General features: G+C 50.0%; 1 protein-coding gene across 1 annotated transcript in view; it reads right to left on the bottom strand.

The window, feature by feature from the left end:
- TNS1 (tensin 1) overlaps positions 1-27,545 on the bottom strand; it is a 224,381-nt gene that overhangs the window by 57,844 nt on the left and 138,992 nt on the right. Inside the window, exons 12-18 of the mRNA XM_033111937.1 lie at positions 27,432-27,515; positions 23,662-23,774; positions 23,195-23,255; positions 22,898-22,973; positions 22,164-22,293; positions 18,745-18,810; positions 17,488-17,604 (exon numbers count right to left, since the gene is read on the bottom strand). Coding sequence (XP_032967828.1) covers positions 17,488-17,604; positions 18,745-18,810; positions 22,164-22,293; positions 22,898-22,973; positions 23,195-23,255; positions 23,662-23,774; positions 27,432-27,515 — 647 coding nt within the window. The remainder of the gene's footprint in view (positions 1-17,487; positions 17,605-18,744; positions 18,811-22,163; positions 22,294-22,897; positions 22,974-23,194; positions 23,256-23,661; positions 23,775-27,431; positions 27,516-27,545) is intronic.

The raw sequence follows: 27,545 nt of genomic DNA, 5'->3' as shown, positions 1-27,545 counted from the left end.
GGTAGATATCATCGTGCCCACCTTCTTGATAAAGAGACTGAGGCTTAAAAGTTGCGGCTTGCTCAAGATCACGTTGGCAGCCTGATCTGAAACCCAAGTTCTTTCTACTTCCCATGGAGGAAGGAGGAACAAAGAAGGAGATGGAGGAGCAAAGGGTAAGAGTCTAGACCAGGGGTGTCTAAACTTTTTTCCACGTTTTTCACCAAGGGCCATATGCGGTAAAATGCACAAACAGCCGGGCCACTCACTCAAGGTGAAGTACGTATTGCCTCACCTGGTTTATTTAAGTAAACTAAATACATTTTTGGAATTTGCTGCGGGCCAATTAACAATGGATTGCGGGCCGCAGTTTTGACACCCCTGGTCTAGAGGATCAGACAGGAAGAAGGGAGTGGAGAGTGATGATAAAAATCCCAATGCTGGTTTGGGAACAACTGGCCCAAAAACCACCATCCTAGTGAGTGCTGTTCCCATCACAGTGGTCCCCTGCGAATTGCGTGCATGTATCCCAATGATACTTCCAGGACTCCTGGCATTTCTGGAAACTCACAGAAATGGTTCACAATTCACACAGTGAACCCATCTCTGCACTTAGGGTCAATCCCCATTCTCAACCCCAAACAGGCCCATTACGTACCACACAGAAGTACTGGTTACCAAACTGTCCACGTAGTTTTAGAATGACAGCTCCCATCACTGCTGGGAAGTGTGTACTGGGGTGGAGGTCACATGTGGTTCTGTGCATAAGGGTGGGTGTACACAGAGGGCTCTGTGTGGTTCTATGCGGGAGTGGGCAGATGTGTCAGTGTGGCTGGGAGATGTGGGTGGGTCTCTGCTCCCTTTCCCAAGTGGGTCCATCCGTGTGCATGAGTACAAGGAAGTTCATGGAAGCATCTCCACGGGGGTCTCCTAGGCAACCGTGTGCAAGCTCACACATGTGAGCAAGGCGGGCCAGGGTAGGAAGTCCCTACTACAGAGGGACAAGCTGGAAGTGACTCTCCTGACCCACAGAAGCTACAACACCATGGGGTGCAGGCCTGGACAGGAGACTGGAGCTCGGGCACCACCCCCAGGCTTCTTTCTATCCTTGTGTCACGTGAAGAGTGGCTGCCTGGTTCTTGAAGGTTCTCAAGCAGTATATTGACGGGGTGTGAGGGTGTTGGTGGGGGACCGGGGGAGGGGGAAAAGGAGGCAGGAAGGAAGAAGGAAAGATCTGAGAAGCTTTGAGCTTTCATATCAAAATCTGATCTCACCGCCCCTGGAGAAAGAGAACAAACATCAAAGAACACTTTGCTACTAACAGTTTTTTTAAAGCAATCAAAGCAACAGAAGGCGAATATCTCCGACAAGCACCAGGACATTGACTTGTGAAGATGTAAAGACTGGGTCAGGGATGAGAAAGGCAGTCAGAACTCCTGGCCTCCCCCTACCCACAGCTCTGCAGCCACTTCCCGGAACACGGAAGCCCCTGCCTGTGACCAGAACAAACCTCCGGGGGGGTCAGAGAACAGTCCAGCAGGTCTGCCAACTGGGGCAGCCCCTGTCCCTGCAGGGGAGTCTTGTGGGTGCAAATCATGCTTGGAAGGGGCAGACAAAGGGAGGGGCAGGAAAAAAGGAGTTTGGGGCCAGACGCCTGAGTCCCCTTTGCCCACAGAACCTGCCTTGTCAGAGCCTCTGGAAGCACCTTGTTCTCCCACATCCATGTACCATGGTCACTTGCCTCATCTAGACTGATGTGTGGGGTAGAAGGAGCTTCCTCAACCTCAGGAAAATCCCGTAGAGCCACTAGTTCCCCTTTCTCATAGCCCTCAAAGGCGAGACATTTCAGGATGGAAGACTCCACCCCTCCTGCTGCGGCTGAAACCCACTCTCTCCAACGCTGCTTGCACATCCCTAATCGGCCACAGCACAGTAAATAGACCTACAGAAAGAGTCATCTGGCAGCGACAGCAGTAGACTGGGTGTCAAGAGGCCAGAGTACTAAGGAGTGACCTTGGATGGACCTCAGTTTACTCCTCTGTGCAATAAGTGCAACTGGATGATCCCTGACCTCCTGGCCAGCTCGATGCCCAAGGATCCAACTCAGAGAAGATGTCTGACCAGGCACTGTCTGGATCCCAGATGCCCTGAACTCTGTGGGCCCATTTCTCCTCTCCTGCTTGGTCCTGCCTCGGCGGCTCCAGGCTCCAAACATGTCTGAAGCTATTTCTGCAGCAGCCACAGAGCCCCATGGGGGGGCTAGGACAGAAACAGTGACTTACAGGAAGTCTAGAAATACAATGCCAGGCTGCAGAGGTTCCGAGAGCCGTGCAGGGCAATAATGAGCCTGATTTATTTTCATCAGTGAAATACCGAAACCCAATCTCTGGAGCAAGCTGACCCAGCAGACGGCGGAGAGCTCCCCACCCAGAGCAGAACGAGCTAGATCACAGTCTCCCAGGTCTCACCACTGGGGCAGGTGATGGAAAGGGACAGAAGGGGAAGCCAGGACTGGCCAGCTGGGCCAATGCGGCTCCAGGCCCCTCGGACTGGCCTCTTCTCACCCTGCCACTGGTTTGCCAGGGTCTCCAGGATGCAGGCGCAGCAACGGGAAGCGCTAGGCAGGTGGGCTTTCCAGTTTAACTCAGCCCCTTATTCTCAGGGAACTTCAACTCCCGGCTGCCAGGTCCACATGCCCACTGGCACGGGGCAGGAGGGCAGAAAGGCAGGGGGCAGGGCTCCTCAGACTCCTGCCCTTGTGAGGCCATGGCCAGAAATGGTGGCATCAGCATCCAAGCTCTACATCTACCTGGCTGTGCAAACATTGGTAGGTTCCTTAACCTCTCTGTACCTGTTTCCTCACCTGAGAAACAGGAGCTAGAATACTCAGCTCACAGGAGTCACGAGGAGTAAAGGAACTAACGGATACCTGAGAGCAGCCTCTCACTTCTGGGGGGGTGTATAGAAGGGGAAGGTACATTTTCCTCCTGGTCCCAAACCAAATTGCTGGCTGGCAGTGTCCATTAATACAACCCTTATGGAGGCCAATTTGGCACTATCGAAATTATATATACATATATTCTTCCACCTAGCAACTCCACTCGTAGAAATCGTTCTACAGACAGACTTGCACAAATGAAAATGTTGCATGTACGTGGCTATTTGGTGCAGCATTTTTGAAAACAGCAAAGACTGGAAACAACCTAAATGTTCGTGTTACTTACATACAGTTACATAATATGCCATTAGATGAAAAAGCCCAGGGTACAAGCCAAATCCTTACAATCACTACCAGAACTTAAGTGATCTGGTCCCCATTATCTCGGACCTCATCTCCTATGACAACTTCCATGAAAGTCACACTGGCCCCTTTGCTGCTTCCCAAACATCTCAGGCGGGCTCCTGCCTCAGTACTTTCGCACTTGCTATTCCCTCTGCCTCGGATGCTCTTCCTCAGATATCGCTTGCCTGACTCCCTCACCTCCTTCAATTCTTTGCTCATATGTTCCCTCCTCAGTAAAGCCCAGGCTGACCAACTTTTTAAAAAATTTCAGCTCGGCACTCGACACCCCGCCCCACTCCCAATCATCCTTATTCTGCTATTTTTTCCCCAGAATATTTGTCACCTTCTAACATGCTTTCATTTACTTATTATGTCTTTTTTTAAAAAAAAAAAAAATGTTATTGTCTGCCTACTTCCACTAGAACAGAACCACGACAAGGGCAAGGGTCTTTGTTTTGTTCACTGTCATATCCTCAGCCGCTAGACTAGCTACTGGCACACAGCAGGCACTCAGTCAATATTTGTTAAATAAATGAGTGACTATTACTGAGGACAGTCCATGTACCAAAGAGCACAGGTGATGTGTTTTTTCCTTTTTCTTCTTCTTCAATAGAGCAGATTCAAGGTTATACCTATAATCACGTCATTCTTACTCTCCTGCATGCTGATATGTTTTCTCACATGGAAGAGAAAGAAGCAACTTGACCGCTGCTTCAGAAGTCACCATGTCCCACAACCTGGCCATCACAAATGACTGGAGCCAGGGAGGCAGGACCTGTGGAGTCCAGACGCTGGGAGCTGGCCTGGCTCTGTCCCTGTCTAGCTACACGTCCTCTCAAATCTCCCAACTCTGAGCAGAGAGAGTGGCTCATGGGAATGGAGCCTGACACTCAGATGATGCCAGGGAAAAGGTTCACACATACACGTGGCTCTAAGTGGCAGGACAAGAAAAGGACTTGTGCCAGAGTCCCGGGTTCAAAGTCCAGCCCAACAACGGGGATGGTCAAAAGGTGAACTGACTTACACTCAGGCAGCATTGTATAAAGTGCCACCCAAGGTCAGCTAGTGGCATCAGTAACAGCTAACATTAATTGATGACTCACTACCGTGTTTTCCCGAAAGTAAGAATTACCCGGAAAATAAGTCCTAGCATGATTTTTCAGGATGCTCGTAATATAAAATAAGCCCTACTGTATTTCCCTGAAAATAAGACTGGGTATCATATTAATTTTTGCTCCAAAAGATGCAGTAGGGCTTATTTTATATTATGAGCATCCTGAAAAACCATGCTATGGCTTATTTTCCTATTTTCGGGGAAACACAGTATGTAAGAGGCACAGAGCTAAGCACGCACAGATTACCTCATTTAATTCTCAGCTCTATGGGAGAGGTACTATCCTTGTCCTCAGTTTACAGGGGAGAACACTGAGATGCAGAAAGCCTGAATGATTGCCCAAAGTCAACAGAAGGCAAGAGGCAGAGCTGGGGCTTCATTGCAGGCAGCCTGAGTCCCAAGCCCAGGCTCAACCACTGGTGCCTCTACCATCTCCCAGGACGTCAGTTTTGTGGCTTCTGAAGTCACTCTAAGACACAGGCTGCCTGTTACTGAAGGTCCGTGAGCTCAGTGCCGCAGGCAGAATTTTAGAAGGTCTCTCGGCAGGGAGAGGGGCATAGAAAGAGATTTATAGGGGGATGAGTCATCCAAGAGTAGCTGGGGATGTAGACAGAGAAGAAACATGAAAGGAAAAAGGACTGATCATTCTCCAAATCCCAGATTCATTAAAACCTCTTCCCATAAATGGCTCCAGAACGGTCCAGTGGACAGAAAGCAAGGCCTGGGAGAGTGGACCGAAAGGAAAGGGCTCTGCCACCTAAAAAGAAGTGTACCAGCTAGCAGGCAGAAGTGGGCAAGACACAGATAGGCTCCAGGGACACGATGCTGCCTCTCGAAGGCTAATACAGAGAGGGGCCTGCAAGCCAGGCAAGGATAATCAGTGAAGGGGTTAAACTTTGCCAAAGAGCAAAGCAGCCTCAGCTAGCACCTAGGAGCCAGCCCCAGGGAAACTGCCCTGGAGGGAGAAACAGGGCCAGGGCACAGACTCCAAAGCCAGGAGGAGTGCCCAGGGCCTGACCAGGTCTGCAAGGAATAATCCAGAATAACCCAGAAAGACAACCCTCAGCACTGAGGGCTGGGTGCTGTAAGCCACACCCCCCACACACATACCCTCTGCCCCCCTCCAAAGCTGCAGCAGTGTCAACTTGCCCCACCTGGAGCTGCGAAGCTGAGTGGCAGGGTGGAGTCCACACAGACTGAGGAGAGGAAAAGCAACAGGCCGCGCACGTGTGCTCCCTGTGTGCCCAGCACTCAGCCACATCCATCGGGCAACAAATCCGGACTCTTGGACGGTCCCACTGCAGGATTTTGTGTGCCATCTTTTCCCTTAATCTCCTGCTTCATTCTCCCCTCCTGGGCCCCGTGTCCATGGAGAACAGTCACATACGGGAGCCAGTCAGATTTGATTGCTTTGCTTTCCCCGCTACTTTCTAGACTTTGAGCAACGCTGTTACGCCACTTTTTGATTTGAAAAACAATGCCGTCTTCAATGTCATCTGCCTCCCAGGGCCAGGACAAATGCAGCCCCTCTGCAAAGCCATCCACCTCTGATCGTGGCCATTCCCAGAAGCGTCTCCTCTCCTGAGAAGTCCTGACCCTGGGCTGAGATCCTTCTCCATCTGGCTGTGCATGGGGGTGGAGGGTGTGCTCCCCTATCTTGCCACCCCCACTCCCCCCCTTGTCTGCAGACAACTCCAGGGCATGACTGTCCATAGCACCAGGACTAGCACTGTGCCTGCCACCTAGTAGGTGATCTGTATTTGGGTAACGAAAAGAGAGAGCAAAGGAATGGAAGGAGGGAGGGGATGATGGGTGAAAGGCAGGTTTCGTTGGGTAAGAAAAAAATATTTGGTGAACGGAGGCTTGAATTTCTTTTCTTGGACATGGCTAAAGGTGGTATCTCGCTCGGGGTCTTCCCGGGTCCAGCTAACTTGCACTAGTCTACAGGTCTGGCAGGAAAGGAAGGAGGGAGGGTGTTGGAGGGGGAAAGAGCGAGCGCTTTACTCTTCCCCTGTTTCGAGCTTGATATTTGAGCATGAGGAGAGGGCAGACTGTGCCACTCAGGCCACTGGCCAAGAGCTCTGCGTCCGCTCTGAGTGTAGCTCCGGCCTTCCAACCTCCACCTGATGGAAGAGATAACGGAGGACCAAAGGCACATTCAATCAGGAGGGTATTGGTTTACTGAATGTTCCATGGGCAGACACTACTCCCCAAGCCTGCCAGCCGCCTCGCAGAGCAGGGCCAGCTAAGGGTCCCAGGGCATCAGGACAAGCCCCGCCCTGCCCGACGAGGAACAGTGCTAAGCAGGTGGCGGGCAGATGCTGGGTCACTGGTGTCATCTTCTTCACCCACAAGGTCCGGCTGACCTTGCACTTGAATTCTCAGCACTCCGATTGTTCCAGGTCAGGACAGGACTCACCTCTGGCAGGAGGAGGAGGTACTCAGATCCTCCTCAAGAAGACATTCTATCCCCACCTCTGTCACTATCTCTAAGTAGACCATCCACACTGAGACCCCTCTCCCTTGTTTCTCAACACCTCTGCCCAAGGGGGCCAAGAAGACAAGGAGCCAACCTCCTTGCCACAGTTGATCCAGCCTTTTACAATTGGGAAGTTCTATCAGGTTGCTAACTCACACTCCTTCTGCTGTAGCCTAAGCCCTTTGTCCTAAATGACGTGATAGAACAGGGACAGACAGAGCTTTTAGTAGCCGCTTTGAATTTCTCCCTCTCTGCCCTTTCCCCCACCACCCTGAAGTCACAGACCAGAAGGGCTGCCCTCTCCCACAGCCAAGCTAGGATTTCCCAACAAAAATCAGTTTGATGCTGAACTCCAGGCTCTCGACACCGTGCTTAGAAAATCACCCTCTGCTCAGAGACAAGGGGAAGCTATGTCACTCCAGCATCCTAGGATCCTTTGAGTGAATTATTTGGGCTCATCTGCAGTCTTGCGCTCCCCTCTCTTACTGGTTCCTCCCACATCTTACCCCAAAGTTCAGAAGGTAAGATTGTCAACCTTATGAATGTATGTCAAGAGCAGGCATTCACCATGGTGCACGGGTGTTCTCCCAAAGTGGAGGCAGTGGGGTTCTCCCCACTGCCTAACTGCCCCACTCCCAACCCAAAGGGTCTACCGTGCCGCTGCCCTCCCTCGGGCTGTCTGGCCCCTGGGGACATGAAGGGACACACACAGGCTGTGCAGATAGCTGAGGAAGCTGGAGGCAAAACTCCTGGGCTTTTGTGCTGCTCTGCCATCCAGGGAGTTGAAACCAGCCTCCCTTTTTGTGTGATGGGGCAGGTTTTCTACGAGTTCCAGGGCTGGAAGAGGTCAGACCAAGTAGCCTAAAGCAGTTCAGGCGATGGATGCATAATCTCTGAGATGAAGATCTAGAATGATAGGAAGCGGTGCGGATCCCTGACTCTGGCTCCTGGCCCGTGTGGGAATCCCGCCTCCACTATTTACCCGGGATATTACCTTGGACAAGGCCCTTAGTGTCTCTGTTATTGCCTCGGTTTGCTGACCTATAAAGTAAGAACTCTGGTTGTAACCAGATGTTCATATGGAAGCATTTGGGTCTCTGTGTGACAGAGGCCCCAAGAAAATGAGTGCCACATTCCAAAATTGGCCTTGCAGAATGAGATGAAGAAAGTGAAAGGACATCAAGAAAGTGAAAAGACAGCCCACGGAATGGGAGAAAATATTTGCAAATCACATATCTGATAAGGGACCTATTTCCAGAATGTATAAAGAACTTATAACTCAATCAAAAAAAAAAAGGAAAAAAGAAAAGACAAAAACCCCAATTTAAAAAAATGCAAAAGATGTGAACAGGCGTTTCTCTAAGGAAGATATATAATGACCAATTAACAAAGATTTCACCATCATTAATTCTCAGGGAAATGCAAATCAAAATCACAATCAAATATCACTTTACGCCCACTAGAATGGCTAGAATACCAAAAGAAAATTACAAGCGTGGGGAAGGATGTGGAGAAATTGCAATCCTCATACATTGCCTGGGAGGAACGTAAAACGGTACAGCCACTCTGGAAAAGCAACTCGTCAAATAATTAAACACACAATTACCAGATGCCCCAGCAATTCTTCTCCAAGATATCTACCCAACAAAAAATGAAAACATAAGTCCATGCGAAACGCTGGACGTGCATGTTCATAGCAGCTTTCTGTAAGCACCCCGAAAGCGGACGCCATGCAACGATTCATCAACTGATGCAAATATAAACAAAACGCGGTATGACCATACATGGGGGACCATTCGGCAATAAAAATGAAGCACTGACACAGGCTACGACAGGGAGGAGCCCTGAAAACACGACACTAAGGGAAAGGAGGGCCACACAAAGCCACATACTATGTAACCCCATTGACATAAAATATCCACAATAGGAGATCTATGGAAAGGAGATTGGGGCTGGGGTGGGTTGGGGACAGAAATGGGGAGTAACTGCTAATGGGGAGGAGGTTTCTTTTGGGGTGGATGAAAATATTCTAAAATGAGCTTATGGTCCTGGTGGTACAACCCTAAATACACTTAAACCCATCAAATTGCACACTTTAAACAGGTAAAGTTGTGGTATTAAATATATCAATGTATTATAATTGTATTATATATTAGCTGTTGATTTTTTTAAAGAGAGAGATGTTTTGTGGCTCTAAACTACTACCCCTACATATATCCATATCAAAGGAGTAACAGGGTCAGCAAGTGGGAGTCTCAGAGGAATTTTGGGGACAGTGTCGTTTTTGCTGCAAGTACCACCTGCGAGGGGCTTCCCATCATCTCAGTGAGCGTCTGCCGGAGCACGGAGAACATGCGAGATGGAGCTGGGCTCAGGCCTGAAAGTCTGAAGGGTGAGAGGCAGGCCAGGGAACAGCCTCAGCGACCTCAATCCCAGGCTTTGCTGAGGCTAAGAGTGCTTAAGGGCTCCTGTGGACCAAGGGGAGAGAGAGCCGGCTGGGGCTGCCTCACATCCTGTCCAAGAGGGCCACCTGGAGGGCCGAAAGGACTCTAGCAGGCGGAGGCTGGAGGGAGCAAGGGAGGCCTGAGCCGAGGCAGGGTCATGAGCATCTGACAGCTGCCACCACCCACTTGAAGGAAACAGTGAGGAAAGACTTATGGGCAGTTGGAGGAGGTGTCTCCAAAACACTCACAAAAGTGCTGCAGGGGAGAAACAGCATCTGATGCCTCCAGAATCTTCCACTGGCAAAAAGCTCAGAAGTCGTATCATGTGTGCCTCTGTCTCTACACAGAGTGTACCTGTGCAACCTCACAATAATCCCAGACAGGCAAGAATGTTCTGATCCCGTCCCTCATTTCCTCTCTTCCCATAAGTCAGGAAAATAGAAAACCTACTGAAACACACACACACACACACACACACACACACACACACACACACACAGCTGGTAGCCCCGTAGGAGCTGACAAGGGGAAAGCCCTAACCCTGGATAAAGTACCAAGGTCACGGGTACTGGGTATATTTATTACTGACCAAAGGATCTTTTATTACCTGAGAGTGACCAGAAAAGGCAAGGGACTCACCCTAATGTGATTCAGGGGCAGAGGAAGCAGAGGACAGATTTAAGGGGCAGTGGTAGATAAAATAAAGCGGCTTTATAATCACATCCTACAAGTTCTGCTTGTTCAGCCTAGTAGTTACATAACAGTAGGTACCTATAGGTCTTTTCGGAGGAGTACCCAAGGGAACATACAGTCTGTGGTGGTACCTGGAACAGGGCAGGCACACAAGGCTAGCTATCATTTAGCCATTGTTCTTTGTCATCATTATTGTCATTATTAGGGTTTTAGAGCTAGAAGACCCTTTGGAAGCCATCCTCCTCAATTCACTGATAAGGAAACTGAGAACCAGAGAGGGGAAGTAACTTTTCCAAGGTCACACAGCAAATTGGCGCCAGAGACAAGTCTCCCGACTCCTAAGAGTGGGGCTCCCAGAACAGCCATCTATAGATGGTTCCCAGAGAGTAAATGAATTTAGGGGAATGTGAGCTTTTTCTTAAGAAGAGAGCTCCTGTATACATTCAAAATCACATTTCTATCTTCTCTCCTCCAGTACTTTAACAATAATAATGATGGACAAAAATTATTGCCACCAGAGTACACACCAGGCACTTTACTTGTCACATTTCACATACATTACACCTCACTGAATCTTAACAACAATCCTATAAGTAAGTTATTGTTATTGTACTGACTTTAGATAAAGTATTTGGGCCTCATAGAGGCAAAGTGACTTAACCAAGGAACATAGTTATAAACCACAGAGCGTGGAACCAGATCTTCTGGTTCTAAATCCCACAGTCTTACTCCCTATAGTAGAGATGAGTCTGTTCCAACATTATTTCAGCTTTCCATCTTCCATGTACAACTTTCCTGCCCCCTTGGAAGTTAGCCATGGATGTATGACTTGTTTTGGCCAATGACATGTAAACAGAAGGAAAGTGTGTCACATCCAGGCAGAAACAGCATGCAAGTCATCATGTCCTCTACCCACTGCTGTAGCAATGATGGAAGCATCTATGAGATAAAGCCATCACTAGCCTAGAGTAGCTAAGATGCACAGAGATCCCTGCCAACCTACACTAGACAGGCAGTATAGGCAAGAAATATGCTTTTGCTGGGTTAAGCCACTGAGAATTTGGGGCTGTTTGTTCCCCTGCAGAACCAAGCCGCTCCTGAGTGTCATGACTACTGAGCTATGCTGCTTCGCGCTCCACATTCATGAGTTGGGAAGGTCTGAGAGGGAAGCTCAGCAGGTCCACCTGAGCTTCTCACAAGTTATAAAAAGAAAGAGTAATTGCGCTCAAAGAAATAGAAAGAATCACTACTCCAATCCCCTCATTTTACAGGAAATAAAGGAGATTTAAAGAAAAGGAGTTACCACGGACACCCAGAATCTAAATATCCTGTCTCCCAGTCCAGGTCTGTCTGTCTCTCCAGGTCTCTCCCCTGTTTCTCTCTCCTTCTCACTTTCTGTGTGTTTGCTGTGTCTCCCTCCCACCCTACCTCTTTCCTCTCTCTCAAAAACATTACAGAGAATTCTTGGACAAGTCCAGCGTGTGAGCAGTCACCACAGACCGGGGACTCCTGGCTGCTGTCAGGAAGGCTCTTTCCCAGCGGAGGCATAAGAATTTGAGGAGGGGGTGAGCACCCTGCAGAGCAGGATGTTCCCCCCCAGGAAAGGGAAATGCCTCTCCTCGTGGATCCCAAGGGTTGAGAAGCTTGGGCACAAAACCAAACCCCCTTGCCATAGCCGCTGGCTCTAGTGGGACTGCCCACAGAAACAAAAGAGGCTGACAGGCATTGCGCAGGAGGGGAAACCCAGAAGTGGGGTGGTTACCAGCTCCCCGTGTTATCTTCAGCCAAAACAGGAGACTTGTCCTTTTCTCCCCCCGTTCTTTCTTTTGGCCTTGAGCCAACTGCTGCTTTACACAGACAGCATTAGCCCCTACTCCCTAATCCTCTCCTAAGGTTGTGACAAACTCTAAACAACTCAGTGTCGAAGGAGGTCAGGGAAGGGTGGGAGTGAATGGGTGGGCAGTGAGGCGATTCAAGCCTCGTCACCCTTTGGGCTTCTTGGAGGCGCAAGGCAACCCACAATCCCTTGGTGTGGGACTTGCTTCCGAGAAGGCTTGCCTAGAACACTCTGGAGGAATTTGGAGACAGCTCTATGCAGCATAGGCAAAAACAGAGCCCCACTCCCACCCACGGGGAGGTAGGATCTGGGCATGGGGCTTCAGAACTCAGGCCAAACAGCTAATGGGGCTTCTGGAGGCTGCGAAACGTGGTGTCAGCCAGAGCGCTGAGCTGGCAGGCTCCAGACCAAACTGGAGAAAGACAAAGACAGCCCGAGAGGAAGAGGCTGCTGAGGACGAGACCACTCTCCTCTTCACCCACCCTGGGCCTTTTCTTCCTCCCCACTCAGGACCAGGCAACCGACTCTGGGCGACTCAGAAAACTCCTTCCCTGGTGTAATGGGCTGAATTGTGTTCCCCTCCCCCACACCCGGCCCCCCACCAAAAAAAAAAAAAAAAAAAATTCACATGTTGAAGTCCTAGCCCCTAGTTCCTCAGAATATGACTATATTTGGAGATAGGGCCTTTAAAGAGGTAAATAAGTTTAAAAAGAAGTCACATGGGTGGGCCCTAATCCAATCTGACTGGTGTCCTCATAAGAAGAGGTGATTAGGACACAGACATGCGCAGAGAGAAGACCAGTGAAGAGACAGGGACAGACAGCTGATGACAAGCCAAGAAGAAAAGCCTCAGAAGAAACCAACACTTTCAACAGCGTGGTCTCAGACTTCCAGCCTCCATAACTGCGATAAAATAAACATCTGTTGTTTAAGCCACCCAGTCTACAGTACTTTGTGGCGGCAGCCCAAGCTAAGACATCAGGCCGTTGGGTTCACCAGAAGGAATTACTCCCAAAGTAAGGAGTCCCTGAGATGACAGGCGCTCCTCTGCCCCCAGCCACCTGTCCCAAGGCCTGGGGACTTCTGTGGTCAGAAAGTTCTTGATAGTGACCTTCCATTTAATTCTTCCCCTTTTCATCACTTCTCCCTCCTTCTGTCCTAAGTGCAGATGAGCCAAAATGGTCCCCAAGCACCCATAGACTCAGGGCCCCCTGCAGAAGCGTTCTTGACCTTTTCTCTCTATTTCTGGTTCTATTTCCTGGCCTGGCCAAAGAGAAATGGGTTGTCCTTGTATGGCAGCTGGCTCCCTGTCATCTAAGGGTTTGAGGAGTTGGGCAACCACCCTAATGGAGCCACTTAGGTGTGTGGGGGCACTGAATAAGCTGAGCTCTAATGCAGGAAAAAGGGATATGACGTCAGACACCTAGATTCAAATAGCAACTTCACCTCTTATCTCATGGCCCCAGGCCCCTGCCCACCTCACCACACTTCAGTGTGGTCTTTGGTACAGCAGGAGCTGAGATCATGCAAAAGTGGGTTTCGCACCTGGGGACTGCCTCCCCCTTTGGCAGATCCCTTCCCCTCCTGAGCCTCAGTTTCCCCACTGTGGCAGGAGGGCATTAGATGTACATTATTATTGGGCTGGGCAACCCCAGCCTGCGAGATCAACGTACGGACAACAGAAGTTCCCATATAGATCGTTCTTCCTTTGTTTTGCTGCTAAGATTGATCAGGAATGTCCTGAGCAAGTGGAAGAACGTTCTAGGTGCCGCAATGCCACACACCAGAAACCGGAACCGGGAGTTGGGAGTGTGGGGACGCAGTCAGTGAGGAAGGGGTTAAACACAAAGCAAGCATGACACCGAGGGTTAAGTCAGGGTCACCTGGAGGGCTTTCCCAGAGGAAGAGGAGCTGGCCGCCCCTCATGCAGGGAGGGAGCAAGGTGGGACCCAGGCTGAAGATGATTTCCTCTCAAGTGCCTGGCTCAGTGCCCCCACCGGCCCCTCTGAGTCACCTGGTGGGCCTCCAGGCAGACCGGCCTGGCCTCTTCTACCCACTCCCCAGTGAACCTAAAATAGGAGAGGGAGACTGCTTCCAGAAACGGCCTCATCTCACCTTGGACACAGTACCCTCTCCCTATTTTGAGAGCCAGCCCCTAGCAGAAGCGCCCCTGAGTGAGCAGTCCCTCGCTCTCGGGGATGCGGAGGGAGTGACATCAGGGATGCACTTCAGCTGCTCCCTGCGTTGAGGCCCTGCTAGCACCTGCATCGGGCCAGCCCCATCCCCGACGGCCTCCTGGAGCTCCATGGACCACCGTCTCTGACAACGAGAGGCAGGACCAAAGTGATCCGGTCTGTCCAGGGATGACAGGTGGGGGTCAGTGCAGGCAGACACTCACCCAAGCTCAGCGGGGACCCAGGTATCGCCAGATGCCCAGAATAGGCCCCTGGGGACGTCAGCCAACCCAAAAGGGTTCAGGGGTCAGCACCAGGTTCCACACCCAGATCCTCTCTTAACTAGCTAGGCAACCTTGGGCAGGTTACTTAACCGCTCTGTATCCCAATTCCCCCATTCAGCCATAATAATGGTGCTCACTTCAGAGGGTACCTGCGAGCGTTAATGGGATGGTGACTGTCAAGTGCTTGGCACATGGCAAAGCCAGAGCTGGCACCCAAGGCCATGGGGCTTTCTCATTAGCCCTGTCTGTAGACCCCTGAGATGCTCCCCCATGATGTGTCAGAGACTCATGGGCAAACACACAGGCAGCCCTGCCACAGCTGCTAATCCCTAAAGGGTGCTCAAAATGATGTGTAGACTGAATCCCCGTTTTACAGCAGAGTAAACTGAGGCCCCCAAAGGACAGCATCTTGTGAAAGGATTTGAACCCAGGTAGTTTGGCTCGAGTGGCCACATTCTTACCCTTTATATGAAACTGCCTCTCATGAAAATTGCTACAGTAACCCAACGGCATGGGTACTATTACTGCCCCAAGTTTGTAGATGAGGAAACTAAGACCACAGAAAGGCTAAATAATCTGACCAAGGGCATGCAGCCACAGAGGAGAGAGCTGGCATTTGGACCCAGGCAGGTAGGCCCTAAAGCACACATGTGCACCCGTTGCACTGTAGAGCTTTGGGGTCAGCTGGCCTCTCCTGGTCCAGAACCTCCTGGAGAACAGGCAAGCCACCTTGGGCACCACATCACCCCCCAGAGCACCCCCAGCCCTGGGACCATGCCAGGAAACAGCCAAACTCCCTCCAGGGCTCCAGCTTGAGCCATCTTCTGAGCACCCTGGAGTGTTGGGGCTTAGGCGCTCTTACCCCAGCCAACACATGGGGAAACTAAGGCACAGAAATTTGTCCACAACTAGGGAGACAGACACAGGCCTCCTGATTCCCTCTCTTGATCAAAGAATTAGCCAGAAGAAAATGCTTTTCTCTTTGGGCCCCAGAATCTAGAACCTTCTAGAAGTGCCCCCAGCCAGGAGGAAAAGCAGGATGGGAGTAGTGCTCACTGCTCCCGCCCCAGGAGGGCTGGTCCAGACTTGCTTTCCTGTCCCTGTGGGGGACAAAGTCCATTGGCAGCAGAGAGCACAGTGGGACAGGCAGGGTCTGCCCTGGTGAGCACCTCAGTCACACAACCCCCACCCAGGCCAAGCCAGAAGGGAGAATGGCAGCTGCCTCCCCTGCCATCCCTGCCCACCCTTCAGGCATAGGGCCAGCTTTTCAGCCTGCAGACAGGAGCCCCTCTGTCCCTACAGGACGAGCTGACCTTTAACTGGCCAAAAGGTCCCACTGGCTCTATCCCCTGCCTGCGGGAGCAGATTGGAGGCGAGAGGAAGGGGGCCAGGGGCAGGAGAAGGAGTCCAGAGCCTGCCCCCACCCCCTCCTTCCTCCCTTTCCCTGCCTCTCCCTGTTCTGTCCGCCCCCCTTCCTTCCTTCCCTCACAGACGACTGTGTCCCAAGCCCTGTCCTTCCCACAGCTATTCCTGCTTCCCCCTTAATTATTTTACCTTTTATTTGCCTGCACTTTACAGTTTACCAAATGTTTTTACATTCATCATCGCATTGAATCCACACCAGGGAGAGATGGGGAGACATTTAAAATTCCTTCAAATTGCCAAGTGTTCTTGTTAAAACTGCAAACATCCCAGAAGATGAACGATTGGGCTGGCAGCCACTGGTACTCAGGACTAATTCATTTCATCCTCTACCTCCTCCTTAGCCACTCAGCGCAAGCAGATGGGGTCGGGGTGAGGGGAGAGGTGCTTGGAGGGGCAGCCTCTGCAGAGCGGGGAGAGTCCTGGAGGGGTATCTGCGCCCCCGGTGGGGAGGAAGGGCAGGGAACTCGGGCAGGTATGAGCAGAAGCCTTCAACTTCGCCATGTCGCACGTAAACAAAATGCTCTCAGCAAGCCCTAAATTCTAGCCCAACCACTGCCCTCACCCCACGCCCTCTGAAACCTATCGTTCATTCCGGGGTCTCCAGGGTCAGAGGGAGAATCTCTATGCAAGAAAAAGCCTAAAAGACGTTTCAGGGTGGAGTCCACAAATCCAAAACCTTGGAGAGGGAGGCAGGAGGCAGTGTGAGGGTGCCCGGTTCTCCCTCACCCCTCTTCGCCAGGGTTCCCTAGACAGCAACGCCCCACCCCAGAATCAGCTTCATCTGGGAAGAGAAGCCCACAGGCTGGGCATTGGTGTCCTGGAACGAACACATCCTGGGTCATGGAGGTAAATCAGGAGAGCCTTCTTCGAGGGGGTCTCAGTTATCCCACCTGAAAACTGACGGGGGCGGGGGGCGGGCCAGTGGTCATGAGCATCCTCCCAATTGCCACATTCTACTGTCCTAGGACCAAAGCAGGAAAACAAGCCTGTGGCCAAACCGGAGACAGGGCGTCTCAAGAGTTCCTGGGCTCCAGGCAAGCTCACTTTCGGAAGCCCCACCCACGTCCCCATCACACGTATTCAAATGAGCCACATAAATAAACATAACCTATATATAACTCTCAAGAGTTGAGCTGAGTTGCAGTTGACCATCTGACATAATGTTAGGTTTTGGAGCTAAATTAAACATGTATTAATTTCAATTCTGTAGCTTTCTTTTCAAATTTTGGAGCCTATCTGTTTGTTTCCAGCTCTCAGATGTTTTCGCTGGCTGTCGATGAAAGCCTGTAGGCCCTAGATGTTGTATCTATATTCCCAGGGCTCCGACCCCAGAGAACTCAGGCAGCGAGCCTAGAGAAATGCAGCAGCGGGTTTAAAAGAAACCAAACAAATGCTGTGTTGGCAGTACAAGGGGGTACCTCAAGGTCCACTCAAGACCACCTCCTCCAAGTAGCCCTCCCAGACTACTCCTGCCCTCAAGCATCCCTCCCATGCCAAACTCAGAGCACTTGTTGTCCATGGGACTCATTTGGCACCAATGGCACACCCTCATCTGGCTGTTTGGCTGCATTTTTTAGCTCTGTCTTCATTACTGAACGCATTCTGTGTGCCTCATCATCTCCCACTGAGCTGTGAGCTCTCAGAGGTGCCCTAGACTTCTCTTCTCCCTCCCCTTTGAACCCAGTACGGTGTCACAGCCAAACAAGACAGCAGAGGCCCGGTGTGCCGGGGCTGTGCAGTGTAGACAGGGGCCGGAAGCCACCGGCCCCACCTACCCTCCATGCCGTCATCTCGATGCCCACTGAAGTTGTCATAGGAATCCCAGCGGATAAGGGGGTCTGAGGTGTTGTAGTCCACTGACACGCTCGGCCCATTCTCCAGGTGTTCCATGCCTGAAAGGATGGGCAGGGTGGGAAAACAGTGAGGAGAAAGAAAAAAAAGATCAACAGCTGGAAAAACAGAGGAAGCCAACAAGATCCCCCCAGGACGCTCCCTAAGGGACTTCTCATTTTCTTGACCCTGGTGGGGCGGAACCAGTGGCTTCAGTTGGACAGAGAACCCAGGGGTCTGGTTTCTTGCATTCTTGAAAAGGCTCATACTAGGTCATAGGGGTAAACCAGGACAGGGCACTGAAGAATGAAGACCTCCCTAAGAAAAAGCTGGGAGACCCTCTGGCTGGGCAACTCTACTGAATTGCCCAGAGAATGTCTCGTTCTCTTCTGTGTCCCAGGGGCCCCTGGAGCAGGGCCGAGAGATGAAAGAGTCTGCCCCTGGAGTCAGGGGGAGTATGGGAGAAACAGGGGTCAGGCCTTGACATTGAGAGGACACAAGGTCATCCCAGCCACCCCCCTACTCCCCACTTAACACGCCCTCCACTCCAGGCAGAAATCTGAGGGGAGAGGCAGAATCTCTCCTACACACCCAGAGAAAGCCCAGGATGAAGACAGCACAAGCTGCAAGTCAGACTTTCTGTGGTAAGTCACCTTCCTGACCTGACACTCTTTCTTTAATCTATCCAGAGTCCATCTGTCTGTAACCTAACTTCATCTCCTGCCATTCTGTTCTCAAATAAGATGGAGAACAACTGGTCTCCACATATAACCAGTCTAAAGGCTTAAAGGCTATTATTAAATTGGCCCTCTCATCTTCAGGTTGAATCACCTCAGTTCTCAGAAATACTTATCGTTTATCCAGCACCTTTGAGTGTCCTCTCAGCCACTCCTTCATCATCCATGTCCCTCAGTCTCTGAATATAATAAGATAATGACCTAATGGGACCAGAACAGTTTATCCAACCCAGCGCCTCTCTGTCTGCTTTTTTATTTTTATTATCCAGAGATTAAGCCAGTGGTTCATGTTTAGCTGGGGGTCCACTATGATACCCAGATCCTTTACTGTTGGCCTGCCTTTCAATCATGGGTAACTTGACAAGTACAGAGCAGATCAGTGGGGAAATGGTGAAGGAAGGGTAGGGACAAGCCAGGAAAAAGGGTAGGGAGTGAATGATGCGTGGATTCTAACTTGACTTATACCTTGAATTTTCTCTGGTCCATAAGAGAATACAAATTCCACCTTGCCATATTCTGGAAATCGATCATCTGGAAAAGGAGAATGGAAAACAAAAGTGGGCAATCAATTCCCAGAAAGGACTCCATAAAAAGTTTTCTTCTAGAAAAATTTAAAGTGATACACACACACACACACACACACACACACACACACACATACACACACACACACACGTTGATAATATAAGAAGATATATATATAATGGAATTAAGTCGCTTGCCCTCCCTAGCCCTAGTCCTACTTGCCCGAGGTAGCCATCGAACCATTTCTATTTCTTGTTCTCCTAGTGGTTACCTGTAAGACTATATATGATAGCCACAGTTTTTATGCCACTATTTCTAGCTACCTATGAAGATGAATAATTTGGCTCATTTATACTCCTCCCACCTTCCTTCTTCTTAAATCTGATATTATTATGATTATTACTGCCGTTCATTCTACTTATTACCTTTGAAACTTTAAATACTATAGTTCAGCCTCTATTTCTTGATCTGTCCACTTTTGATAGTGTCCTCTCTGCAGGTAAGTGGAGGAATTTGTGCCTCCCCCTTTCTCCCATCTTTGTTGTGTCAGCTATTCCTGTATTTTTCCTTGGTAAGATTGATAACATTTAGAAAATAAAAAATAAAATTAAAAAATGAGGAGAGTTTAAGACACCCCTGGGACAACATCAAGTGTAACAACACTTGCATCATAGGGGTCCCAGAAGGACAAGAGAAAACACAAGGGAGAGAGAACTTATTTGAATAAGTAATGACTGAAACTTTCCTAACCTGGCAAAGAAAATGACAGACAACCCCAGGAAGTGCACAGAGTCCTAAACAAGATGAACCCAAACAGGCCCACACTAAGACGCATTATAATTAAAATGGCAAAAGTTAAAGACAAAGAGGGAATCTTAAAAAGCAGCAAAAGAAAGGCAACTAGTTACTTACAAGGGGGGACTCCCATAAGATTATCAGCTGATTTCTCAATAGAGCCAGAAGGGAATGGCACAAAATATTCAAAGTGAGGCAAATCACGGACCTACAACCAAGATTATTCTACCCAGCAAAGCTATCATTTAGAATCGAAGGACAGACAAAGAGCTTCTCAGACAAGGAAAAGCTAAAGGAGTTCATCACCACCAAACCAGTATTACGAGGAATCTTAGAGGGACTTCTTTAAGAAGAAGAAAAAAGATAAAAAATATGAATAATAAAATGCAATAAGTACATATCTATCAACAATTACTTTCAATGTAAAGGGATTAAATGCTCCAATCAAAAGATACAGTGGCTGAATGGAAAGGAAAATAAGACCTTTACATATACTGCCTTACAAGAAACTCACTTCAGGTTGAAATACACACACAGATGGAAAGTAAAGGGATGGAAAAAGATATTTCATGAAAATGGAAACAACAACAACAACAAAAAGCTGGGGTGGCAATAGTTATACCAGACAAAATAGACTTTATAACAAGAGACAAAAAATGATCCAGTAATTCCATTCTGGGTATTTCTTCAAGGAAACCCAAAATGCTGCTTCAAGGGGACATGTGAATTCATGTGTTCATTGCAACATTGTTTACAATGGCGGAGATGTGGAGGCAGCCTGGGTGTCTATCGATGGATGAATGGATAAAGAGGAGGTGGTACATATATATAGTGGAATATTGCTTGGCCAGGGAAGGGAATGGGTTCTTGCCATCTGCGGCGGCATGGATGGACCTGGAGGGTGTTGTGCTGAGTGAAATATGTCAGACAGAGAAAGACAGATGCAACGTGATTTCGCTTACATGTGGAACAAAATTAACACACAAAACAGAAACACACAGAGGACATTATGATGGTTGTCAGGTGGGAGAGGAGTTGGGGGTGTAGGCGAAAAAAGGGGAGGGATTAAGTACAAATTGGTTGTTACAAAGTAGTCATGGGAATGCAGGGTAGAGCATAAGGAACATAGTCAATGTTATTGTAATAACTATGGATGGGGTCCGATGGGCACTAGATTTGTTGGGGTGATAGATGGGAGGGGGTTGGGGGGCAGGGTGAAAAAGGTGAAGGGATTAAGAAGCAATAATTGGCAGCTACAAAGTAGTCGTGGGGATGTAACATAAAGCATAAGGAATATAGTCAGGAATATGGCAATAACTATGTATAGTGCCAGGTGGGTACTAGACTAGTCAGGGGGATCACTTCTTAAATTATATAAATATCTAGCAACTATACTGAACACCTACAACTAATATAAAATAATACTAAATGTCAACTGTAATTGAAAAGGGCGGGGTGGGGGAAGTGAAGGAGAATAAGAGGTCCAAATTTCCAGGTATAAAACAAATAAGTCATATGGTGATGGAAGGAGAACTGACTCTGGGTGGTGAACACACAGTGTGATATATAGATGATGTATTATAGGATTGTATATTTGAAACCTATAATTCTACTAACCATTGTCACCCAATAAATTTAATTTAAAAAAAAGAAATTGGATAACAACAACAACAAAAAAGTCATGTAATGTACAACATAGGGAATACAGACACTAATATTGTGAGAACATAGGACGGTGTCCAATGGTTGCTGGACTTATGGTGATCACTTCTTTAGGTATATAAGTATTGAATAAGTATGGTGTACACCTAAAATTAATGTAATACTGTATGTTAGCTATATTTTTAATAAAAATCTTTTTAAAAACATATTGATAACCTTTATTCTGTTCTGTAATTATAATGGCATCTTCTGCTTTTGCCCTCCTGGCTCTAGTCAAGGGAAAGTACATCACAAGTACGTCCTTCTCCTACACAAGCCAGACAACACCCCGGGGATCGCATCCTTCCTCCTCCGAGTCTAAGCCCCATTCTCTGCTCTCTGCCTGAGCTCAGTCTGGACACAGATCACCATCCACTGCTTACAGCAAGTGAAGTTACAGCAGGGACAGTGTCCACTCTCTGGGGCACCCATCACCCCTGTGTACGTGTATCCATCACTGCGGGCATCACTTCATAGTATCATATTTGTGTGCCTTGTTCTTCCACAAGACTGGGAGCTCCCTGAGGGGGGTAGGGACTCACCTCTTTCTCTTTGTATCCCCAAAGTTTAGCACATGCCTGGCACATATAGACACACAAGTGATGCTTGGTGGATGGGTGGATAAATGGATGGATGGATGGATGCATGCATGTGGATATGTCCCAGTCCTGAATGTGATGTAGATAAAGCCTCAAATGGATAGAGGGAAGAAACAAAGGAAGACACCTCCCTGACTACCTCCCCTTCCCTCAGAATACCATTGCCCCTTCACTGCTGCCATGGCCCCTCCATTACTGCTCTTCTAACTACCCTGTGATACAATTATCCTTTGCTAGGCCTGCCTCTCCACTCAGTGATCTCACCTTTGAAGGCATCATCAAGGTCCTCCTTCCCAAAGACAACCCCCAGGTCATGGATGGCGCAGGTGTGGAACTGCACACGGAAGATGACATCTCGGGCTGGGCTCCGGAATTTCTTGTGGTAGCACTTCAGCTGGGTGGGAAAGCGAGCAGAGCTCATCAGGGACCCAAGGGTGCGAAATCAGGTCCCGGGGTGTCTCTTTATCAGCTCTAAGACTGGACCTCCAAGGCTCCCCCAAAACCCAGTGAGGGAGAGGTCACCAACACCAAACCGGATCTCAGAGCTCTCTGGGGAAACTTCCAGAAGAGCAGAGAGTTGGAGGCCCATCTTCTTCTGTGGGGACAAAACTGCCTCCCCAAAATTTCCTGCACACAGGTCAGAATGGAAAAAGTAGGAGTGGATTTAAATTGATGGAGGAAGGGCTGAAGTTAGAATTAAGGGGGTCCTTGTCACCGACAGAAAGCCAGGAGGTAACAGCTCCCACTGAGAGACATTTCCCTGGAGATGTTTCAGAACAAGAGGTAAGCCCACGGGAAGGGATGTCCAACTCAAAGACAGGAGAATGCACACGGAGAATGAAGGTCTTGCAGGAGCCCTCACATCCTATGACCCCAAAGCTGGCAGCCCACCAGGAGTGAGGTCTTGTCTAGAGAGGCAGGAGGGGAACAGGAAGAGAGAAGAAGGACAGAAAAATTAACGGGGAGGAGGGGGCCAGCAACAGAGGGGCGGCACTCACCAAGATGTCTCCCTTCAAGAGCAGCCCAGGCTCGATGGTGATGCAAATGCTTGTCTGGCTGTCTCCTTGGACGTTGCTGTGGGGGAGGGTGGGCAGAGGGAGAGAAGGCCACTGAGGGGGGCGGCAACATGCCTTCTCCTGCTGCCCCTCTGCCAGCAGACTACTGGGAAACCTCACTGACTTCATCCCTCAGCCTCTCCTGGAAGAGGTTCTGGGCAGCCCACCCCACGCCCCTGCCCCTGGTCCTCAGCCTTGGAGTCCCAGCATCCGGGCCTCTCCTTCCCAGGGAATACTTACTAGATGCCAGACGTGTAAACAGGTTGCATGGCCTGGTAGATCCGGAGAAATGGCCGACACCCTGTAAGGGAAGGGTGGTGTTGGCTAAGACAGCAGGAACAGTGGGAGGAGGAAAGGGGAGAGGAGAGAGTGAAGGAAGTGGGGGAGAAAGGAAGGAAGGGGAAGTGAAAAAGAGACAGAGGAAAAGAGGAAGGAGAAACGAAAAGAGAAAGGGGAAGAAATACTAGCTTTTCATTTGAAAGGCATTAAGTTTACAAAAACATTGCCACATCTAAGATCATCTGCCAGCAGGCACTGCAAGTATCAAACCCATTTTACAAATGAGTAGACTGGGGCTAAAGAAAGCTCAGGAAGTGGTGCAGTTGAGACTCTAATCCAAGCCCACATTTTTACCCACCAAGGCTGCTTCTTAGGAGAAGGAGATGGACAACAGGAAGGGGAGGGAAGCCGAGGGCTAGGGCCCATACCTCCTTTAGACTCGAAGTTGGGGATGCCATGCATGATCACATGGTGCAGAAACAAGGGCTTGTTGTTCATTTTGATGGTGCCAGAGAGCAGGCCGCTGAAGTAATGCACGTACCTGGAACAGCGACAGGGGGGCATCAACAGGGAGGCCTGCACTGGAGCCATCCCATGCTTTTTTTCCCCCACAACATTGCCCTAGGTCGCCCCGCCTAGCCCCCACCACCACCCTCAGGCCTCCAGGTGGCTGGGGCCTCCAGCCCAGCACAGTCTTCCCTTGCTGCCTGGAGCCCCAGGTAGGGAGGGGAGCGCGTCCCTTCTTGACCTGGAGCTGGATCAAGCCAAAACTCCCACTTGGTATTCTCTAGCGCCCCCTGGTGGTCAACATGAGCATCTCCTTCGTGCTTCCCTCCAAGCCCAGGAATCTCCTGCTGGACCAAAATTCCTCCCGCCCATCCCTGACAGGCATCATTTAGCTCTTCACTACTACACTACACAAGGCAGGCTGATCAACCACCAAACAGCTCTGACCCCCTTACACCAAGCTCAAACCAAGCTGACATTTATACTTGCAGGCCTGCAAAGCCCCACCAGCCACATGACGCTCCAGAAAACAGTAAGAGCATAATTACAGTCCTTCCCTTTTTAATATCACACTGAAGTGTATGAAAGTCCCTCTTTATCATTTCACTCGGTGTTGGAAAATAGCTAACTTCTACTATGTATCCTATCTCAAGGGTCAACATTCCCCAATTCTTTTCAAAAAGATCTTGTTGGAAGAATGGAAGGATTTTAACCTAGCCCCGCTCCTTCTAGACGGAGCGGAAAAATTAGGTCCAGAGAGGGTTGTTAGCTTCCCAAAGATACACAGCAAGAACACACAAAGCTGGGAGTGGGTGGGGAGAGGAGGAAAAAAGTCTGATCCCAAGGCATCTGCCAGAACCAGCCTTCTGACATCGGCTGGTGCTGCCTCCTTTCCTGACTGGCCAGAGGACACCACGCTGGGCGAGCTGAGCCAATCAGAAAGCATCCGAGACTCCGAGGGAACCAATAGGGGCTCTTTGAGCTGTAAAACCACAACCCACATGACCATGATAATAGTTCCCTACTGTATATTAGCTCATTGGCCTACCTCCAGGCCTGTGGGCCTCTGTCCCTGAGCTGGGGTGGGGACACCTCGGACAACCCACGCAAGATAATCTGATGGGCAACACCAGCTTCTATTCAGGCCCCTGCCCAGCCCCCAGCCCCATCACTCAAACCGGAAACCTGGAATGGCCGGTTCCTATCAGAGCTCTTGATCATGCCAACAGGATGTGTCTGTGTGCTGGGGACAATGAGTCCGGGGGTGTGGTGACAATGAATGGAGGAGCTGCCGGCCAAGCCCCTCCCTCCCTCTCTCCCTGCCCTCTTCTCCAACTGCCTCAGTCCTTACAAGCAACACTGACAAGAAGGCAGGAAAGTGGCCACAAATGTGAGGTACACCCAACCGTTGCACTTTCACATTTAGGCACAAACAGAATTACCCACCATAAGCAGACAAGCGTGCGATGTGAGCTGCAAGGCAGACATAGTGTACACACACACACACACACACACACACACACTGAGCACTGTGGAATCCCTGAGTAATTCTATTCCTGAGAGGTAGCACTGATCCCCATTCTCAGGTTTTCAGCCTCCGAGAAGTGACTGCTCTGCCCACTCTCTCCAAGATACATTGTGCCATCATAACATCATGCTCCTCTATTTGTATCCCTTATCCTTCAAGGTCAAGGGCCAGACTCATGACCAAGGCCACCAGCCATCCATGGAAGCCCAGGACTGAGGAGCAGGTAATTGAGTGATACTTCTTCCCTCCCTGAGACTTCTTCCTACGAAAGCTTTCATTGATCCACAGCTGCTGTGGCTGGCAGCCTAGCCAGAATGTTCTGCACATAAAGACATCCGGTGTCTGATCCAGCTGACCCAGCAGCTGGCTACCAGCTGTCTTGTGCTGAATGTAAGGCACCGGGTTACCTGAGGACTCACTCAATTATACCAGGGCTTCCCGCCACAATGGCGGAAACAGTCCCCAGTGCTGCCAGCACGTTTCTAGCTAGGCAAGAAAGGTAGGGATAAGGGGGTGTGATTTGGGGACCACCCCCACACCCCCAGCATGGAGAGCCTGGAAAGCCTCAGGACTTGCAACTAGGGGTCCTGCTTGTCTAGTGTTCCAAGGGGCTAAAAAACTCAATGGGACACGGTGGCCTCCAAGCCTGTAAGCTTGCTCTCCCCTTTGCCTAGACCCTCTACCCCAGACCTTCACTCAAATGCTTCCTCCTCCCTTCTCAGACCTCACCTCACACATGACCTTCTCAGAAAGGTCGGTCCGTGTGAATCAGCCCCTCATGTCCACTCCCGTCACTCTCTCACCCATCATCTTCTGTTATGGTTTGCCCCCTTCAAAGCACTTCTCACTATCTGAAACGACCTTGATGGCTTGTTTCCATGGGTGTCCTCCAGCAGAAGGCAAGCCCCATGAGACCCTGCCTGAGAGATTCAGCACCATAGCCCCAGTGCATAGTCCAGTGTGACAATCACAGAAAGGTGTGGCAGGCCCACCGCTCCGGCCACACAGGCGGCTGGGCCCAAGTCCCACTCTCAAGTTCTCCACTCTGGGCCTGGATGGCGACCATTCTGGCTCCCACTTATCTTCAGCCACCCAAGGCCCACCTGGTGCTGACATTACCTACGCCTTTCTGTGGATCAGACATCACTAAACAGCATGAAACCCACAGAGCCAAAACCCGGGGCAGCCCTCAGGACGGTGGATGACACAACCGGGGGCACTGCCCTGGCCCAAGTTAAAGGCCCGCGAGTACATTCTAGCTCTGCCACTACTTGCCGTGGACCCCGGCCATGGGACTGCCCTCCCTAGGCTCAGGCTACTCTCCTGTACAATGAGGGTGCCCTGGATCGTCCTGTGGTAGCTCGTCATTATTCAGCTTTGGGCTCACATTCATCTCCTCTGAGACGCAGTCCCTGACCACGAGGATTAAAATAGCCCCACACCTCTCCCATCAGCTGTCATCTCCGCAGCACTCTTCCTTCTTTCCTAGCACTAATCACTATTTGAAATGGTCTTGTTTATAAATTTACTTGTGTAATGTCCACCCTTCTCAATAGAATATCCGCTCACTAAGGGCAAAGGACTTTGTCCTATTCAATGAGATAGCGCCAGTGCTTGGAACACAGCAGAATGCCTAAAAGTTGCCAAATGAATGAATGAGTGTGTCCGTGCCCTGCTTCCTGCCTGGGCTGCTGTGGATGCCAACGAGACCACGTGGTTGAGAGTCCTCAGTAAAATTTTTAATGCTCTCCCAGCAGAAGGTGACTTCTTTTGAGAGCGTCTGTGATTGCCCCAGGGCAGGCAGCAGTGACATCAGCCTCCTGTAGACTCATCCAAACACTGAAGCAGTCCTGCTGCCAGGACCAAGAATGGCACTGCCTTCTCATACAAGCCGCCTTCTTACACCCAGACCAATATGTCCCTCACTGCTCTCCAGCACCAGCCTCAGGAGCCAACTGCCCTGCCCACCTGTGGGCACATACAGCTGCTCACGTGCTCATGTCTCTGAGCTCACACCCCTCCGGGCTGGTACCTGAATATGCATACTTGGTACATCCCCACCTAGGCACGCTGCTCCATCCCACATGGGTACACAAGGCTAGTCCCCATGCACAGTGAGCACACCACCACGTGTGCACTGGGCTGGGAGCCCAGGAGACCTACCTTCTCTGGGATGGCTGGCCAATGGGCACAATCTTATCCTCATAGAACCGCTTCATGGCAAATCGGTCCAGGGCCTGGTCAGCACTGAGGAGAAGACAAGTGGTCAGAGGAGCC

The sequence above is a fragment of the Rhinolophus ferrumequinum genome, chromosome 8, assembly GCF_004115265.2.
Source record: "Rhinolophus ferrumequinum isolate MPI-CBG mRhiFer1 chromosome 8, mRhiFer1_v1.p, whole genome shotgun sequence".
Lineage (NCBI taxonomy): Eukaryota > Metazoa > Chordata > Mammalia > Chiroptera > Rhinolophidae > Rhinolophus > Rhinolophus ferrumequinum.
The sequence above is the reverse complement of the archived record's forward strand: the minus strand, read 5'-3'. Positions and strand labels throughout refer to the sequence as shown.